Consider the following 21,256-nt stretch of genomic DNA (forward strand, 5'->3'; position numbering starts at 1 on the left):
GGAGGGGCAGATAAGAGAGAGGGGGGGACTTTACAAGCATCAGATGCCTTTTAGAGGTTCTTGGGAGATAAGGTTTGACACACATGTTAGCTAATATCCCTCATATCCGTAGAGCTCCTTGAAATAAGAGGAAAACAGTTCCACAGGGAGGACAGAAAGGAGCAAAGGGCATATAAAGGAAATTCACAGAAGAAAACCAAATGTCTGTTAAATACATGGCAATTCACTTAAATTCACAAGGGATCAAGGAGTTAGAAATTAAAGAGATTCTAATATTGTAATGATAATATTTGAGATTGATGATGTTGGCAAACATATTAAGGGATGAGAATGTTAGAACAATTGTTAAGGTAGTTTCCACCACAATTTTCATGTGACTTAGGGGAAAGGAGGCAATTCCAGCTCTTGTACTTTGTCCCACATTCATGCCCTAAATTTTCACTGCATTTTAGGAGTGGAAAGGTGAGAGAAAATGTAATAGACCTTCAATGAAGTAATGAAACCTATTTCAGCCTTTAAAAATACCTTACTGACATTTTTTACTGCTGTGTAAAATAAGCAAGCAGTGTATAGTAGATTACATATTATTTTATACATAATATAATAATGTATCCTATCTATAATTCATACCTTTTAAGTTATATATATATATATATTTAAACATTTTACTGTTAACAGATATATAATTTTAAATAAATATTAAATTTGTACATAGGAAAAGAGCTAAATGGCTACACAATAGAACATCAATAATGATTCAATGGTTACTTATAGGGAGTTGTAATGAGAAGGTAAAGACAAGAGATAATCTCTTTAGAACTTTAAATCCTTATAAATTGAGTTAATAAAAATAACAGAAAAGTACACAGCATTCACAAACAAATTACAGACATTTAAAAGATATGAAACTGTTAAACCTCACTAATAAATTAGATTAATTTTTATTTTTTTAATTGTGCAATTTTTAAAAATATTGATTTGAGAGAAAGGAAGGGAGAGAAACATCAATGTGAGAGAGAAACATCAATCAGTTGCCTCTACACACGTCCAGACTAGGGATGGAACCCTCAACCTGGCTATGTGCCCTGACCAGGAATCGAACTGCCACTTCTTGGTGTACGGGATTATGCTCCAACCAACTGAGCTACACAGGCCAAGGCTAATTTTTTTTATTTTTAAGCACTTTTTGTTATTTTTGTATGTAACTAGAGCAAGTTCTAGAATAATACACAGCAAATATTTAACAGTGACCAGAAGAGTAGAAGTGAGAATGTAGAAGCAGGAAACTTTGACTTATTACTTTATGGGCCTTTAAATTAAGTGAATTTTCAAGAAACTATTGTACTTTATAATTTGAAAGGTTATAACAATCCTTTAAAGAAAAGATAAATATAATGTTACTTAAACTCTTCCAGAGGAGAGACAGAACAAAATTTTCCATTTCTTTTTTTTTCTTGGAGTATAGTATTAATACAAACCAAAGATTACACACTAAGAAAAAGGAAGTAGAGGGCAACCTTATTTTTGATTAGTAACGAAGAACTATTAAAATACCAAATCCCCAATCTGAAGCCCTTGGGTTGTGAATTTTACAGAGGAAATGGGGTTCGTATAAGGTACAATATATCACATTGCCAGAGGGTATAGTGCAGCATTCTTCAGTCAATAACATTAACATTTCTACAACAAAATATATAACAACTAGAGGCCCGGTGCATGAATTCGTGTATGGGTGGGATCCACTGGCCTGCCCTGATGAGGGCCACTGGGCCAGGCCAGCAGGGAGAGGGGATGCAGGAGGTTGACTGACCCAAGGCCGGCACAGTGCAGGAGGAGGCTTTGGTGCCTGTGGCCACAGCATGAGCACGAGGAAGCAGTGGCTGTGGCACAGGTGGGTGGTTGCACAGTGTTGGGCACAGGTTAGTGAGGGGCAGTGGTGGCGTGCAGGAGTCACAGTGCACCCGCCTCACATGCCCAGGGAGCCCTCTCCACACCCGCCTCACAGTAGTGTCTATCAGGCAGCCTGCAGGGCTGGGTGGAGTTGGGGGTGGGGGCGTGGCTGCCCCTAGTGCGGGTTCTTCCAGGCAGGCTTTTCCTCAGTTCTCACCCTCTTTGTTGTGCGTTCCTCCCACTTCTTAGCCAGGCTTCCCTTGTGGCAGCTGCATTTGTAATTTGGTGCTCTCAAGGTCTGGAGGAGCACAGCCAGGAACTGAGCCACTCCCCGCTTGGGCTCCAGGCCTCAGGGCAGCTCTTGGGCACCTCAGAATGGGAGAGAGGGGTGAGGAGGGGGGGAAGTTGGGGGCAGGGCTGGCAGGGGAAAGAGGTCACGGGATTTGGGGGGAATGATAGGGCTGGTTGGCCACCACAGTGTGCATCATAGTGATCGGTCACTCCGGTCGTTCTGGTTGTTCTGCCATACAGTCACTGGGCTTTTATATATATAGATTATACTACAGAGACTGAATAAATATGGAATCTTGCATCATCTTAGGCCAGTTTTCCATCCCAACTGAGTTTTGGTATCAAACTTACCAAAATATTGGGCTTTCAGAGATTGTGGTAAAAGTATTGTATATTTGTGTTAGCAAACAGAATCTAGCAGTGGGTTAAAACAATTATTTGTTCTGACCAAGTGGAGTTTACAAAAATAGTTCAAAATTAGTAACTCTCTTAATATAATTTATTCTATTAATAAATTGAAGTGAAAGATCATATTATTATTTCTATATATTCATAAAGACATTAGACATAAATTGGCAAAAACTATTGACAAAAACTCTTCATCAAATAAGACTAACTGGATAATTTTTAGAAGATAAATTATATCTACCTCAGGCCAAAAAGAGAGAATAATGTTTAAGGAAAACACTGAGTTCATTGTTCATAAAGTCAGGAATAAGACAACGATGTCCACTATTTAAAATTTTAAACAATTAGTAGATATGAACTAGTTAATGTAATTAGAAAAAAGAAAAAGTATCAGAAGAGAAGAACTGGAAAGAAAATAAAACTGTTATATTGACATAGGATATGCTTGTATACTTAAAAATCACTGATCCAGCAATATCACTTCTAGAAATAATTAGTAGGTATCTATATATATAAAAGCCTAAGCGACCGTTACAACCAGATGACCGGCCAACCAGCTGGTAGCTATGACACACATTGACCACCAGGGGGCAGACACTTAATGAAGGAGCTGCCCCCTGGTTATCAGTGTGCTCCCATGGCCAATCTCCCGTGGCTGGCCAACCTCTTGTGGTCCCTCCCTCCAGCCAGCTGGATCTGATGGCCCCAATCGGGATTGGGTGAGATGGCCCTGATCAGGAGTCCCCATCCATGCATGAATTAGTGCACTGGGCTTCTAGTATAAAAATGTGTATGTAGAGATTTATTACAGAGTTGTTTATAATAGCAAAAACTTAGAAAACCTAATACTTAAATATTCAACAATGAGGCATTCTTATGAAAAAACTATAGAATATCTATATGAACTGACTACTAAGAGAACATTACAAGTAATAATATTTAAAAAATTAAGAATACCCTGCAAACACACACACACACACACACACACACACACACACACACACAAAATACATGTTCAGAGTATTAAAATAAGCTAGTAGGCCAGAAGGATGGATAGATAGATGATAGATAGATAAATAGATAGATAATCCTATTTTTTGTTTAAAAAGAATATATATTATATGTATAAAAAAGACTGGAAGAAAATACTTTAAAATGTTAATGGTACTTAACTCTCAGCAGTAGGCTAATGGATGATTTTTATTTTCTTCCCTTTGCTAACCCATATTGTCTACATTTCCTACAACAGACATGTATTATCCTTGTAATTTAAAATTATGATTTAAAAGAGAAAACAGAAAAATTCCTTTAAAAGATTATGTAAATTTTCTCACTACTGTTATAATTTAATTAAATAATCAATGATGTGTTACTTTTCAGAAATTGCACTATAATTCCTTGTTGCAATTTGTGCTCTATAAATTAATTAACCAACTAATAATCCTACCACTTGACTTTCAACTCCTTAACTTAAAATTTCTTATAAAGCATTTGGACAAACCTCATTGCCCATTTTATGCACCTATGAGGACAATTGCTAAAATGTTCACTTAAGTCTATCCATTGATATTTTCATGAAGCTATCTCGCAGAATCAGCCTTTTAAGTTTGAATATTGGATGCAAGTATTTCACCTTAATTTGATATTTTCTCACTTCCTCTGAGGTAGATAATTAGTAACAAGTGAAACAAAGACATTGAAAACAAACACACTGAAGATGAAAAATTTTCTGGCAACATATTCATTTTCCACAGAGACCCTGAAAATAGTTCATGATGAAAGCACATCCTATCAAAGGCAGTTTCAAAATCTTCATTTCATTGACTCCATAACTGAAGGTCAGAATTATCATATTCATATAGAGTAGATGTCAAAACAGAATAATTATAAATAGCTATTTTAATGAGCCACAAACAATAATTTCCTATTGCTCTCATTGAGCTTCCTCCAAAATATGAAAGGAAATATTGATATTTATGTTGTCTTAAACCAACAGGATTCCTTCTTAATTCATCAGCAAATTAGATTTCAAAAGCACTATTGTACAATGTTGACACAATGGAAAATTAATACCATATTCATATCCTTCTAATCACATCTCTTTTTCACTTATCAGGACTACCCAGTCCTTCAGAAAATAAAGAAAGGCCAACACATGCAAAAACGTGAACTTTTTTTGTTTTCCTCCTCCACATATAGGAAAAGCTTAGAGACTGTATTTTCCCCACAGAAAGCTTTGGAATGTCCAGTCCAGTCCTCCCACAAAGCACACACTTACTCCCATGGAAACAGACATATTCGATAGTTGCACTCACTCCTTCAAGTGCTTTATTGTTCAGCTTATCACCCCACTGGCCACTTGAGAGACCAGAGGAAGAGTAACAAGCATGCATGTACTCATTATCTTCTTCCTAAACATTCATATAACCTCAAGGGAATCTGGCTCAAAACTAGTAATTTGGCAAAGTGTTGATTATATCTTCCAGAAATGGTGATGCATTTCTATTCTTAACTTCACCTTCTCGTTTACTTTTGAGCCTCTCTTTGATTATGTTTTTGTATAATATTGCTGACTTTTAGGATTGTATACAGTAATCTCAAATAGAACACCTCTGTGAACCGAGGATGGCAGTTAACAGGGCAATTGGTATCAAGAGGAGCTTCCTTGGGAGCTGGATTGGATTCTTGGAATAATTAACTTAGGTGAGGTCTGACTGGCAAGCCAAGGCATTCAGTCTTGCCAACATTCATGAACTATGAGAAATAATCCCATCTCTTTAAGGGAGGCTGATGTCATTGGCCATGGGAGAGACCAACTGCTTGGTTTCAGAAGTGTGGGATCACCGTCTATTATGACCCCCAGCTCTTCCTTGCATGCTCAGACACCCACATAGCTCTCAGAGGCACCCAAAGGGGTCACTGCTGACCATGAAGGCACAGATCAAGTCTCAGACTCACTGTATCCACACCTCCTTTCTGATGTAGACACATGAGGAAGTTGTCCTCTCTGTACCTCACTTCAACATCGCCATGGAGATGTACAGGCTTTCCAGAGATAGAGGTGCAGAGCAAGCCCTGTCCCCCCACCCCCACCCCCACCTTTCATTCCCACCAATTAATGTAAACCTTGTGCAGTCAGACAAACAGAGTTGCAATGTAAACAGTGTGCCTTGACCTTTGAATCTGAATGTCTTCAAAATCATTTGAGCAAGATGAGCCTGGAGGGCCTCGAGGAAGGTATTAATCCATCTTCCTCACAAGTTTCAGAGGTCTGGAGCCAGAGTCTCTAACAAACTCATCCCCAGGCACAGATTCCCAGATTCCCTTTCTTACAGGTAAGATGGAACCTCTTGGTCCTCTACCTCCCTTGACCCTGGGAAAAGAAGGACCCAGAACTCCGGGTGTTTCTGAGAAAGTCCTAGCACCTCTTCAGCCAACAGTCGCAGCCTCACCCTCACTTTTGGACTTGAGATATTTAGGATAATTTTTCCCTACTGGTCTCAGACACCCCGCACCCCAGAAGCCTAGGATCTCAGTGCCTGGACTCTGATCCCCATACAGTTCTGGGAGCTATGAGGTAACACTCAAAACTACCACTTTCCACTCTGTTCCCTGTTTTTCATTCTCCATCACACCTACTGTTACATGAATAATATAGATTTTACACATTTAAATTACTTGTCTCCCCTCTGCACACAAGTATAAATTCCATCAGGCAAAGATTTTTGTCTGTTTTGTTCACAATTGTATCCCCACAACTTACAATACATTGTAGGTATAAATGCACATTTTTAAATGAATGAACAAACACTCATATTGTTCCTTTGGAAGAGCTGTAATTCAATAGGAAATTTGATTCTCTGGGTTATTTTAAGTTCTCTCTTGAAAAGTACTAGCCTTCTATTTCATAGAGAAGAGTTGTCAGTCATATAGAGAGCCTAGGGTGCCGCATGCAATGGGAAGGGGGTGCCTATTAGAAGATTTATTTCCTAATTGTAGTTGACCACTAAGATTAGTGGTGCATATGTTGATGGAAGGTATATCGAGGTGACTTAGAAAAAACAGGATGATTGCCGGGATAACCAAGTCCAGCTTAACCTTTTACTGCTTCATAATCTTGTCATGGACCCAGGAAGCGTCTGTTTCTTAAGAGCTAACTTAACTGCATAACGTAATGTATGGGTCACTTTAGTGCAAAAATAATGTCATACTTTAGTCAGTGTTATCCTTAATGATAGATTTTATCTAAAAACGAGGATTGGACTTTTAAGGAAGCCATGAACATTGACTGAATATGTGCTTTGTCAGGGTTTGGTGAAATCAACTGAACTTACCATGACATGAAACAAATTCAGGAAATGTGACTTGGTAATGAAGCAGAGGGAGAACTGAGTGCAGGACATAATATTTAATTCTGGAAACCCAATTGTGCAGCTGGAAAAGAAATCAGAAATATGGCATAAAACAGGGACAAAGGGAACTTGTAACCAATATCCTTTCTGGGGAACTCTCCAGGGATCGCTGTAGCTGAGGAATGAAGCTCTTGGCAGTAACACCTCTGATATGCAATGTAGCTCTGAGCTGCTTCAGGTCAATCTATCAGAAATGTTAAACCTCTTTGGAAACATCTTTATGGTTGGATACCCCTCAGTTGAGAAAAGGGAAATGGGCAGTTCCTGCACACATATTAGTACTTATGTTGCTTCCATGAGCTTCATTTGTACAAGGTGATGGCACGGAGCAGCCACAAATGCTGCTGCTTGTCAGGTAGGGAACAGCCAACCCTGTCTTCCGTTCCTCTCGCCATCATTTTTATGGGTTCTGCAGAGAGGTCCATAAAGCAAGACGCCTGCCTTCTGGAAGGCTACGCCCAGTCAGTTTCTGGCATCGTTAAGTAACTAAATAGTCAGCAGTGTTGTGTCCAAATCTTTTCCTGTGTTGGAATTTCAAATAGGGGCAACACATACAGCAGCAGGGACTGAGGCCATGTGTTGAAGGTGTGGGCTTCTCGGTGTCTTGCATCCTTTGTCCTGCCTGCTTGGATTAGATGATTTCTTTAGTGAAATAAATCAAGCAGAGAAAGACAAATACCATATGGTTTCACTTATATGTGGAATCTAAACACAGACAACAGACGAGGGGGTGGGGGATGGGTATAAAGGGGAAGGGGAAGTAAATAATGTGATGTTGTCACGATGATAGATGGTTACCAGAATTAGTGGGGTGATCACATTGTAGGGTATAAAAATATTGAATCACTATAGTGTATACACAAAACTAATCAATGTAAGATTATATACTAACTATACTTACATAAAAATAAATTTTAAAAAAAAGAATGGAGATAGATGACAAAGAAAAGCAACATAGGATTAAAGCTGCAGGGCAGAGGAGAGCATGGGAGTCTTTCAAGCCAGAATTCATGCAGCATTATGGTTAAAGAAAAGAGAGAGACTTAATTGAATTGTGTTTTCACTCCTAGCAAAGGCAATGGTCCGGTCCCTGGGCTGAGTGAAGTAATCAGCCCCCTATACAGCATCATCTGAGGTACACTAAACACCTTTTCCACCCATCAAAAATAGTGCCCATTCTGGCCTGCCAACATACATGTCCACATACAAACATTTATGTAAATGAGGGGAATTAGGTTTAAAGATATAAAATAATGTGTCAAATACCTCATTAATGATGTATTTACCTTTCAAATTCAGATTTTTCTGATTCCAAACACTTTGTACTTGCCATAGTGCCGAGGTTATTATTTACCATAAAATAGAAATGACATTTAATAATGGGTTTTCTGATTATGCTTTTTAGCTAAGTACATTAAAACATTCCTAACTTACCTCCTTAAAAGATTTAGCTGACTAGTAGAATTTTAAGAGAGATTTTCTCTAGATCTGCAGGGAAAGAAAATTTATATGGCAAGAACAAAAGTAATAAAATAAAAGACTATAAAGTGGTTAATTTTATCACTCAGTTTAATGACAAACACTGAGAACAAGAATTTGCAGTAGAAGAGGAAGAGGCAAGGCAGGAGGAAATTGGTTCATTTGACAAACCACCAAGCACAGCACATAATTGCTGTCTTAAGACTTACAAATCCCTTCTTGGATGTTGAAGATATGAGCTTTTTTTAAAGTTGATTTTAGAGAGAGGCGGGGGGAAAGAGAGAGAGAAACATTGATTGGTTGCCCCCCACATACACCTGATCAGGGATGGAATCCACAACCCAGGTATGTGCTGTGCCCTGGCCAGAAATTGAACCCACCATCTTTGGTGTTAGGGAAGATTCTCCAACCAACTGAGCCACTCTGGCCAGGGAAGAAGATAAGAGCTTTTTAAAAATTAATATTATTCACTGAATTTTCATTAAAGGCATTAAATATGTTTTACTTAAAAATATTACCAAAATTTTATATTATTTTGATTGAAAGACACTCGATCTTGGTTTAAATATTTTAAATAAATAAATTTAATAAATATTTTCAGAACAAAAAATAATAGTGTTTTAAACTTCTATCTTGTTGTGACTGTCACAAACATCAAATAATTATATTTTACTACTGAACTCAACCAATGATGAAAAATACACAAAATAAAATAAGCCTAAGAGAACATTCCATACATATTGTGCAAATAACTCTGTCAAATAGTAAGAAGCAACCAATTAGCTCCAATGTGATCCATGCAGTCAATTCATCCTGATGTGAAAACTAGGTCCACTTCAAATTCATACTTCCTCAATAAAAACTCTTTAAAGGATCACAGATATATTGTATTTAAGAAGATGAAAAGAAAATCTACATAGCATTTGAGATCTCTATATTCCCTTAGGGATAACTAGAAGTAAAACATCACCTTGAAAGGCATTAGGACAAAAAAATAAATTTTCCAGAACTGCTCTGCATTCATTTCAGCTATTTAAAATTTCCTACATTTAAGCAAAATGTAAACTTTATTTCATTCCTTTTGAAGAAAGGCCTAAGATAGAATCTTGGCTGTACAAATGAATACTCATGATATGATTATTTTTCTTTATAGCATGGTTGTAAAGAATAGAAACAGAATTGATTTTCCCTATGTCTCAGCATTCTTCAAGCATCTAGGGAAATTACAGCCAACCTTTAAACAGGGTTTGACTTTTTTTAAAAAAAGGCAAAAGGAAAATGATGTTATACACAAGTCCTCAACTAAACTATTAATATATGCAAAACATTATGGTGATACTATGCATACAGGTATGGACCCGTTACAGAATAGATATAGTTCTAAGAAAAGGATTGGACTACAGGCTCTATAAATGAATTTTTCCCTTAAAATTATGTTCTAGATAAAATTGGAAATCACAGGAGAAGAGAACTTTAAAGCTGAAAGTGACCTTGGAAATGAGCTGATAGAAATCATATTTTATACTTGGAGAAAACCCAAGGCTGGAAGGTGAAAGTGAACTGTTCAAAAGGTTACCACAGAAGGAGCTGGGACTAGAACTCAGCTCTGCTCACTTTCAGGGGGCCCATGTTTTCAACTAAATAAATACATACTCTGTGTTGTCCCAAAGGTATTTGTTGGTTTGTTTTTATTTAACAGAAATGCTTGTACATTTTTATGACAAGTATTTTATATAATTTAATTTGTTTTTATATGCTGCTTGGGGTGGAGTGCCAATCAAATGATTCTTAAGGTTATTTTTGATTTTGCAAGTGCTTGTGCACCTACAACTAAAAATGTGTAGTTAGAATGTTAATGGCAAAATTTATTCAAGAAGACTAGGAGATCCGGCATGTTAAAAAGTTTGGGAACCACAACACCCAGATCAACTTTGAAAAACAAACAAACAACCGAAAACACATGAAAATGTATTTCAAATTACTTCTTGGAAGAAAAAAAATTCCAAAATGTTTTCATAAAATGTTGAAAAATGGCTGATGAGAGCTCCTTTTTAGCATCTATATCTTTCTAATGGCATGTTTTGTTATTGTCATGATAAATATATTCAATAGCACAATAAAATTACAATTATCAACATGGTTGTGCTCAACTCAGTTTAGCAAGTATATACTGCCCTTCCTTACTTATTCAACACATATTTATTGAGTATACATCATTTGCAAGCATTGTGCTAACTGCTAGAAATACAATGGTGACTAATATTAGTCCCTGTCTTCAAAAAACTCCCAACTTTACTGGGCAAGAAAACAAGCAAAGAAGCAATTAATTGTCATTGCAATATGCTCAAAGAAAATTATAAGACAAATCTTTTAAGAGTGCCTAAGGGGAAAAAAGTAAACAGAACTTTAAGTTCTGTTTGAACATATTAGAGAGAATTAATTGTAGGAATTAATTGCAATAAACAGCAATCTATTGGTCCTTATGCTTTTTCTACTACAGAATATTTGAACTGTTATGTCCACTAGTTTGAACACAGCTGAAAAGATTGCACGTACTTGTAATTTAGTAAATATTTTGTAGCTTTTTATTAGTATCTGGTTATGTAGAGAATTGGCAAAGTATTAGGAGTTGGCAGGGCAAAGGAATTGTTGTACTATTTCCTGCTCTCATCTCCCACATTAAGAAACAAAAACCTGATAAGTGAGCATTTAGGAAAAGAATAAAAATAGGTTAAAGATTAAGGCCAAGGAAATTAAGAGGATGCAGATAGGAAAGTTTAATTGAGAATCTGTGTTTCTTTGTTCCCTTCTTTTCCCTCCAACACCACTTGATATTTCTCAGTCAACTTCCCTCCCTATTCCTCTGACTATCCTAGCTAATATAATTTTACTTAAAACACCAGCAGGTAAAGAATAATCTAATTGCAATGATAGCATCTGTGACTTGTTCTTTTCGTTCTCAGAAATTGAAAACATTGACTTCCACTGTTGTTTCAGGGACTTTAACAGCAAATGCCTATAGTATTTTGAAAGACTCCCTGTAGAAAAATAAAAAGTATTTGCTTCTCAAAGAATAAGTAAGCTGAAGTAACAGAACTTCAGTTCATAGCCCCCAGTTGAGACAGGTAATCATGACATGGTCTGATTATGACTAGGTTAAAAATTAGGCTTAAGGCCACATTTTAATGAAATGTATCCTATTGGTTACACAATATTTTTCTCCACAAGGATTTTTAAAGGCTATTTTGATAATTTATTGGTAATTTTAATTGTTTGCAAGAATATCTCAGTAATCTTTCCAACATGAGGATGATGACATTATCCAAACTGGTCATGTTCTAACATTATATTTCCAGAAACCCATTGGAAGAAAAAAGGTTTCAAAGCTTAAATCATGCTCAGCACCCCCCCCCACCCCCCATAAAGCTTGCAGACTTCTTACTTTGCATCTCATGGGTATATAATTATGTGTAATTTAAATAGAAGACTACACTTATTCACAGAAACTTATTGGAGACTAAAATCTACGAATAAATGAATGAACTAAAGCAGTAATGGGTAAAGTAGGCATTGTTATATGCACTGCAAGATGAGTAAGTTAGATAAAAGTATAACTGTGAAAGGTAATTTGTCCATAAAATAGACATTTATTGGGCAGCTAGGTTAAGTACTGTACACATGTAATCTCATTTCATTTTTCCAACAATCCTTTTACAAATGAGACTGAGGCTTAGCAACTTATCATTAGATTACATGCCTGAAAAGTTATATATACACCAATATTCACCACTATTTCCTGTCCAAATCTCATGCTCTTTCTCCACAGCCAATGTGTGAACTCATAGGATTCAATAGACCAATACAATAGGTGTGCTTTGCACTCTACCTTTAGTTTCTCATTTTTCTGGTTGCATTGGTGAGGACCAGTTCAGTTGCAAATGACAAAAACCAAACAAACAAACAAACAAACCTCATCTTCAGTTGACTTAAACCAAAAAGTTTAACATATCTGAAAAACCCAACAGCACCTGGTTCTAAGCCAAAATGTATCAAGGGACTTAGACAATAGGAGGACTTGTCATTTTTTGTCATTTCTCTGTTCTGCATCTCTCTTGTTGGTTGTATTTTGAGACCCTTCATGGTGACAAGATGGTTATCAGAATGTTTAGGCTTTATTCCTCATCCATCTATACTGGTGGGGGGGTAGGGGAATGGATAGACCTTTTATCTACCATAAGTATTTGGAGTAACTCAAATTGGCCTGAGTTGAGAATAAACAGTTTTCTGAACCAACACCCCTGGAAGGAAGAACATGATTCCTAGTTGGACAGGCTGGAGCCACACTGCCACTCCTGAAGGTGGGAATGGAGACAATATCACTAGAGACACAAAGTAGTGAGGGGGGTATTTTTCCAACGAAGAAATTAAAAATAGTTACTATACAAAGTCTGTGTATCCATGCACCAAAGCTATAGGTGTTTGCCAATAAAAGGGACAAACACATCATAGATAATATAAGACCACACAAATGTTGATACAAATCATATTATGATCATGCATGTTCACTCATACCTGATGAGTGAAAACCACCTTTCCATCCAAGGAACCCTGATTCAGAATACAACCCCAAACCAGGCAGTAGATTGAAGAGAACTAGAACACCAGTCCTATCTCAAATAGACTAGTGTTCCATGTCACCATAGTTTGTTCAGAACATCTATTAGAATTTTGTGGAACAATTTGAGAAATTACTGCATTTTTAGGCCACCTCTTTGGTGAATATTCATCTAGAGATAGATAGATAGATAGATAGATAGATAGATAGATAGATAGATAGACAGCTTATGCATAGTTTTCTGATGTCCTGAGTTTGGGAATTAAAGCAATAAATTTTATAATTTTGGCAGTACCAATAAATGGACCACTTTTCTTATCTTTTTACGACCTTTGGGAAATGTGGTCAAGGCTAGGGGGCAATTTGTATCTATGGACATGAGCAAAGCTGAATGGTTACCTTGGTCTCATTAACGCATGTCTGTGTGAAATCAATTATACACAGGTTCATTGAAACTGTGAGGAAAGAACTTTATCATTACAGACACCTCTCAAAGATGTCATGTCAGTCTAAAAATTTTATTCGTAAGAGATAGGGGAGTCTGTGGGTTTAAAATTAACAACATTGCTGTTATCAGTATAACCCAATTTTAATAACATTTTTGTTTTGTTATATTCATACTGCAACTAAAATTTAAAAAATGAGAAAGAAGAAAAAATTTTTAAGACATTTTTATTGATTTTAGAAAGTAACGGAGAAAGAGAGAGAGAGAAACATTGGTGATGAGAGAGAATCATTGATCAGTTGCCTTCTGCATGCCCCACACTGGGGATCGAGCCCACAACCAGGGCATGTGCTCTGACCGGAAATTGAACTGTGACCTCCTGGTTCATAGATCGATGCTCAACCACTGAGCCATGCCGGCTGGGAAAGAAGAAATTTTTTTACTCTTTGCAGGGAAGGCAGATAATTTTTCCTCACTTTGTAAGATACTCTTCTCTTGCATACATACTTAGAAGCCTACCAACCATCTAGCCTAAAAGAAAGGAGGCAGCATGATAGGCTAAGAGGTGATGAGGCTGTGGCATATGAAGATTGTATTTCAATTCCATTAGAAGTATGACCCTGAGCAAGTCACTTCATCTCTATAGGACTTGGTTTTCTCACTAGCAAAATGAAGTTAATTAGATGTGCCCTGCCTACCTCCTGAGTCTGTTGTCAAATGTGAGTTATAAGAACACAAATGCAAGTTTGTATAAAATATTACAACATTTGAGGGGGGAAATAAGTTCTATTATTGCATAAGTAAAGCATTCATTTCGTTTCCTCATCTTTCTTTGTCAAAACCATTAAGACCATTGTACAATAAAGTGAAGTGGTTTTGAGCAAAGCCTGTGGCAATAGAGAAACTAACTCTCCGATGCTACTTGTGTGACCTTGAACTAGCTGTTTTACTTCTCAGCATCTTAGACTGCTCATGGGAATTGGGAAAAATAATACATTCCTCATAAAGTAATTATGAGGATAAAATGAGATAACATATGTAAAATGCTTTGCCTAGCACCTGGCACATAAATGCTGGCAATTTATTGTGCCTATTATAAGAAAGGGTATGAAGTGTTATTTATCTCAGACTTGCCTCTTCTGCTTCCCACCCTGCTTGTGTGCCCAAACACCACACACACACACACACACACACACACAAAAAAAAAAAAAAAAAAAAAAAAACAAGCAAATTTCAATGCAATGCCAAGCAGAACAGAAATCCATTTGGTTTATCATGGAAATGAAAGAATACGGGGATAAATGAAAGTCTGATTTGGGGAAACCACTCTCTTTAGCATACAGTTGCCTCACCAAGGCCCCTGTATTCATGCAATTTGCTTACTACTGTTCAGCAAGCCACCTACCTGGCCCCCAGAGCACTTCTTTTGAAAGGTTTACTTTGGCCCTAACTGGTTTGGCTCAGTGGATAGAGCGTCGGCCTGCGGACTGAGGGGTCCCAGGTTCGATTCCGGTCAAGGGCATGTACCTTGGTGTGGGCACATCCCCAGTAGGAGGTGTGCAGGAGGCAGCTGATAGATGTTTCTCTCTCATCGATGTTTCTAACTCTCTATCCCTCTCCTTTCCACTCTGTAAAAAATCAATAAAATATATTTTAAAAAAAGAAAGGTTTACTTTGCATGTATAAAAGCCTTTCTTCTGGCTATTAGACCCAGACATCTTCCCAAAGAATTATCTCTTTAGTGTACATCAATGGCACATTAAAAAGAAGGCATATGTTGAGAAGTTTCTACATGAAGCTATAGAATTGTAGCATGGCTTGCACAAATGGACCAGGCACTAAAAATTTTTAATTCCTCGAGAGGCCATGTACGTAACATAAATTAGTGAAGTGGGGCATGTATTCTTTCAACATGGACACATGGATGCTCTTTGTTAGCATATTAAAACCAAGAAACTGAGGTGTCTTAGACTTTTACTTTTTCCTCTTTAGATAAAGATACTGAAAAATATAGCCATACTATAAGAAAATCAACAATAAGCATAGTAAGTGGAATGAACATTAGTCCTAGTTTTGGGAAGAGAATAGGGTATGGTGGAGACTGAGACAAATGGGGAGAAAGATACGCCATGTTGAATGAATCACCATTCTGCTCTGGCCAATTGTTGCCATATAGGAATGTGAGACTGGTATTAAATCTAACAGTTGTATAAAGGAGGCCAGAAATCTCTTTTTTAAGTGAAATTTCCCAATTTTTTAATGTTGAGTCAGAAAAAATTTAAAACATAATGCAAGTAAACAAAAGTATCTACAAACCAAATGTGACTGTGATTGCTGACCATTAAAAGAGTCTCTGTTGCAGAGAAGTAACTGACTGCAAAGGACAAAGGAGGCTAAAGGACTTGCTCACGGTCACATTGATATATAGGCAAAGCAAGAAGTTGAACCTGACCTCCTGACCCCCGCTCCCCTAGCCCAGGAAAATCTGTCTGTCATCTCACACATAAACCAGCCAGAATATTATTGAAAACAGAATGCATGAATATAGAACAGAGCAGTTAAATACACATGTTCTTATTGTTTCTTTTTCTCTTTTTTTCCTCAGGAGATTTCTCCATTTTTTCATGTATTATTCAGGACATGATAAGATCCCCCTTTCTTCTTTCATAGTGTGATAATAATTCTCACACTCACAGAAAGCAATCTCCTGCTTGATAACTAATATATTTGTATATTGAAGGAAATATACTGCAGCCCATATGCAGAGAAGTTTGGTACAAAAAGCACATACTGTACCATTTAAATCAGTATTTTCAATGATATATATCCAGAACAAAATCATGCGCATTCCAACTGCTAGCTTACATAGTTTTTAACATCCAGTGTGAAACTTACAGATCACATATTGACATTCTGGTCAAAAATCATAGTTTCCATACAGCATGGCAATTGTAAAAACCCTCATTTGGTTATAGATCAGGGCATCAAATGCCAAATTCTAATGAAAAGAGGTTTTTGGTGTTTTGCTAGTTTTTTCTTTTGACAAAGTGCATCTAATTTATCCCACCTCTCCTGCTCTGCTGCACCAGAGGCTTCAACTAAAGAAATGACTTGTTACCTGGTGAGCTAGTGCCACCCAACCCGAGAGGTATCTGACAGCAGGTGCTGAATAGAAAATTATTAGGTAGTAGGGACACAGTGATTAAAACCTGAAGCTGGCCTCGTTACATCCATAATTATATTTATTCAGCAGATTTGGAAGAAAAATCACATTTTCTCCTGCCTTTTTCATGCTCTCTTTCTCTTTTTCCTTTTGAGCTATTGAAGTATTTTTATATTTATCTACTTATTAACTGTGTGGAAACTCAGTAAGGAAAGCTGAACTGCAAACATTTATTTTGTCAATTGGTTATGTAGCTAGAACCAAGGTGATCTCTCCATGTCCAAGGGCATTGATTAACTTCCCCTAAGCCCCTTTGAGAACTCTATACCCAGACAGGCTGGCTTTTACACGGTGATAAAATAAAAACTTCTAAAGAAGCAAAAAGAAAAAGGTTGCCAATGTTATTTTTTTTCTTCCATCTGCTAAAGCTATATGACACCTCTAGCTAAAATCACCCCTTCAAAAGAACTGAAGCATCAGGAATGCATACATATACAAATATATATATATATATATTAGCTGGAGGTGTCATATCATAAAGTATGTATGTAAAGTGGAAATAAATGTCTCAATTATCAGAAAACTAGTGGCCTGGTGCACAAAATTTGTGCACAGGGAAGGGGGTTGTCCCTCAGCTCGGCCTGCACCCTCTCCAATCTGGGACCCCTCGGGGGATGTCCAATGTGGGATTGGGCCTAAACCAGCAGTCGGACATCCCTCTCACAATCTGGGACCGCTGGCTGCTAAGCGCTCACCTGCCTGCCTGCCTGATCGTCCCTAACCACCTCTGCCTTGGCCCTGCCACTATGGTTTTGTCTGGAAAGTCCCCCGGATCTATTTAGCATATTGCCCTTTTATTAGTATAAAGGCCTGGTGCATGGGTGGGGTCTGGCTGGTCTGCCCTGAAGGGGGTCCCAGATCAGGGTGGGGGTCCCTTTAGGGGGCAGGGCTGGCCTGGGTGAGGTGCCTGGGGCAGTTTGCAGGCTGGCCACGCCCCCATTGGGGTGGGAGTCCCCGCTGGGGGGTGTGGCCAGCCTGGCTGAGGGGCTGAGGGCCGTTTTCAGGCTAGCCACACACCCTTTAGGGTGGGGGTCCCCACTGGGGGGCATGGCCAGCCTGAGTAAGGACTATTTGCAGGCTGGCCACACCCCCATCAGTGTGAGGCTCTCCACTGGGGGGCGTGGCCAGCCTGAGTAAGGACTATTTGCAGGCTGGCCGCACCCCCATCAGTGTGGGGCTCCCCACTGGGAGGCGTGGCCGGCCTGGGCAAGGGGCTGATGGCCATTTTCAGGCTGGCCACGACCCCATTGGGGTGAGGGTCCCTGCAGGGGCCGTGGCCAGCCAGGTTGAGGGGCTGAGGGCCATTTGGGGGCAGTTTGCAGGCCGGCCAAGCCCCCAGCTTTGTCCGGAAGGATGTCCGGAAGGTCTCCCGGTCTTATTAGCATATTACTCTTTTATTAGTATAGATGCATTTGTGTGAACACTCCACTCTTTAATGAGGCTGTGAATTGAGTTCTTACCATCCTATAACAATTGTGGAAAATACCCAAGGAATGAAAGGGGCCATGATATTTTCTCCTTCAACCCAGTAAGTTCCTGGAATCCACGGCCATGCATTCATCTAGCAGGCAAGCCTTGAGAGCTTTGCAGAGGGTCATTCCTGGTTCATCTCTAACAAGGACTTGTTTCTCTGGCACAAACCTTTGGGGAAGAGATTTGCAGCACCCCCTTGATTTATAAGATATATATCCTTTGCTCCTTTGACCACAGCCTCAGGAAACGGGCCAGTCCTGATTTGTTTCATGACTGCCCCTGGAACCCTAACAAGAACAATAGCTAACTTGTGTAGAGTACTTAGTTCTTTATGGATGAGCTCATTTAATCCTCACAACAAGCTAATGAGACAGCTATGATTCTTTCCCCCACCGCCCCCCACCCTGTTTTACAGCTGAGCACTCAAAGGCTTAAAATATTAAGTGCCTTACACAACTAATAAATGATGTGGCAGTCTTTGTACCTAGGCAGGCTGGCTTTTAATCCCTGGGTTATGCTGAGTGTACAATGCAAGGCCTCCTCTTTCCTTGAGTTTCATTCATTCTTAGACTATATACCTTTGTAATATTAAAGGAAGTGTTTAGGCTATCCCCCAGCAGTGATTTGTTTTAGGGCTTTTGTTTGCTTGTTTTCTCACTTTTCTTATACACATATTTTATTATTTTATTTTATTGTGGTAAGAACACTTAATATGCAATCTACTCTCAATAAATTTTTGAATGTGAATACTTCAGTGTTGACTATAAAGACAATGTCAAGATCTCTACAGCTTATTTATCTTGCCTGAATGAAACTTTGTCCCTTGATTAGTAATTCCTCATTTCCCCTTCCCCCAGTCCCCTAGCAAGCACCAACCTAGTCTTTGATGCTATGAATTTGACTATTTTATATACATCATATAAGTAGAATCATGCAGTATTTGTCTTTCTGTGGCTAGTTTATTTCATTTAGCATGTGTCCTCAAGGTTAATCTATGTTATTGCATATTGAAGACTTACCTTGTTTTCTAAGGCTGAATAGTATTCCATTATATGTATACAGCATATTTTTCTTACCCACCCTTCTGTTGAAGGACATTTAAGTTGTTTCCACATCTTGGCTATTGTAAATAGTGCTGCCATGAACATAGGAATGCTAATATCTCTTTGAGATCTTGATTTCAATTTGCCTGGGTAAATATCTATATGGTAGGAGTGCTGGATCATATGGTAGTTCTAGTTTTAATTTTTGAGGAAACTTTATATTGTATCCCATAGCAGATACACCATTTTTTATCTACACCAACAGTATACAAAGGTTCCAATTTTTCCACATCCCTGCCAACACTTGTCTTTTTTTCATATCCTATATAATAAGAGAGGAATATGCTAATTAGCCATTATCGCCTGAGGCATAATGACCAAGTGTGTAACGACCAGATCATGGATCAGCAGGAGGGTGGGCCAGTGAGGTACAAGCAGGCTGCGGAGAGCTACAGGAGGGGGCAAGGCAGCAAGATATGAGGGGGGAAGGGGGAGAAGGGGAGGGGGGAGCTACAGGAGAGTGGGGCAGTGGGTGGAGAGCTACAGGAGGGTATCAGCTACCTACTGGCTACAAGCAGGTGGCAGAGAGCTACGGGGGGGCGGGGGGCAGGGCAGCAAGCAAGCGGGAGGCAGAGAGCTACAGGAGAGGGCAAAGCAACAAGCTATGGGGGGGGCGGGGGGAGCTACAGGAGGGCGGTAGTGACCTACTGGCAAACGGATTCGTGTGCAGGGCTACTAGTCTATATATATAAAAAGCCAGTGTCTGTAACGTCCAAAACAACTGAACGGATGACCAACCACCAGGCTGCAAGTGCAGCAGGCTTGGGAGGGACGGGCGAACGGGCTGAACTGCTGATCTCTCAGTCCCCATCCCCACCCCCCCCTCGCTTCTGCGGGCACTGCGGTAACCCAGCACTAACTGCCAAGGGGGCTGTGGGCCCGAGGGATGCTGTGGCACTGTGGCGGAAGAGGGCTGTGGACCCCGGGATGCTGCAGTGCTGTGGCAGGAGGGGTCTGTGGGCCCTGGCCAGCCGGGACGAGGTGGAACTCTAGGCCTTGTGCGATCGGGGGCATGGCTGGCCTTCAAATCGGACCCTGACAGGAAGGAGGAGGGAGCCCCATTCCTCACAGAATCGGCCATTGGATAGCTTCCTGTCAGCAGCCTGCCAGCCAGGAATCCCATTTACCTGGACCCCGGACCCCGGCGATCAGGCAGGCAGAGGCAGGGGAGGGGAGTTAGGGGCGAGATCAGGCCAGCAGGGGAGGACAGTTAGGGGCAATCAGGCAGGCAGGCAGAGAGGGTAGGGCAATGATGGTGAACCTTTTGAGCTTGGCGTGTCAGCATTTTGAAAAACCCTAACTTAACTCTGGTGCCGTGTCACATATAAAAATTTTTTGATATTTGAAACCATAGTAAAACAAAGACTTATATTTATTTTATATATTTAAATGCCATTTAACAAAGAAAAATCAACCAAAAAAATGAGTTCACGTGTCACCTCTGACACACGTGTCATAGGTTTGCCATCACTGGGTTAGGGGCTATCAGACAGGCAGGCAGAGGGGTGAGGGGTGATCAGGCAAGCAGGCAGGTGAGCGATTAGGAGCCAGCAGTTCCAGATTGTGAGAGGGATGTCCCCGATTGGAGAGGGTGCAGGCTGGGGTGAAGGAACCTGCCCCGCCCCCCCCGTGCACAAAGTTTATGCATCAGGCCACTAGTCTAATCTAATAAAAAAGAAACATGCAAATTGACTGCACCTCCGCTACACCCCAAGCCATGCCCACCAGCCAATCAGAGTGACTATATGCAAATTAACCTAACCAAGATGGCAGCCACAGGCCACGGAGCTGGAGCAAGCAGAAGGCTTGGTTGCCCCAGCGATGGAGGAAGCCAAGCTTCCCGCCTGCCCTGTGGCCTCAGCTCAAGGCAACAAAGTTTCAATTATAGAAGATAAATAAATCCCAGATACCTGCTTC

At 39.5% G+C, this 21,256-nt stretch overlaps 1 protein-coding gene across 4 annotated transcripts in view; it reads left to right on the forward strand.

Annotated features, from left to right (window-relative positions):
- VWC2L (von Willebrand factor C domain containing protein 2-like) overlaps window positions 1–21,256 on the forward strand; it is a 146,642-nt gene that overhangs the window by 31,301 nt on the left and 94,085 nt on the right. Inside the window, exon 4 of one of the 4 annotated variants that reach the window (XM_005882287.2) lies at window positions 9,923–9,982. The exons of the other annotated variants lie outside the window; for them this stretch is intronic. Coding sequence (XP_005882349.1) covers window positions 9,923–9,957 — 35 coding nt within the window. The 3' untranslated portion in view covers window positions 9,958–9,982. Of the gene's footprint in view, window positions 1–9,922; window positions 9,983–21,256 lie in introns of those variants that run through there. 4 annotated transcript variants of the gene reach the window in all.

This window comes from Myotis brandtii, unplaced genomic scaffold (genome assembly GCF_000412655.1).
Source record: "Myotis brandtii unplaced genomic scaffold, ASM41265v1 scaffold702, whole genome shotgun sequence".
NCBI classification, from domain to species: Eukaryota; Metazoa; Chordata; class Mammalia; order Chiroptera; family Vespertilionidae; genus Myotis; species Myotis brandtii.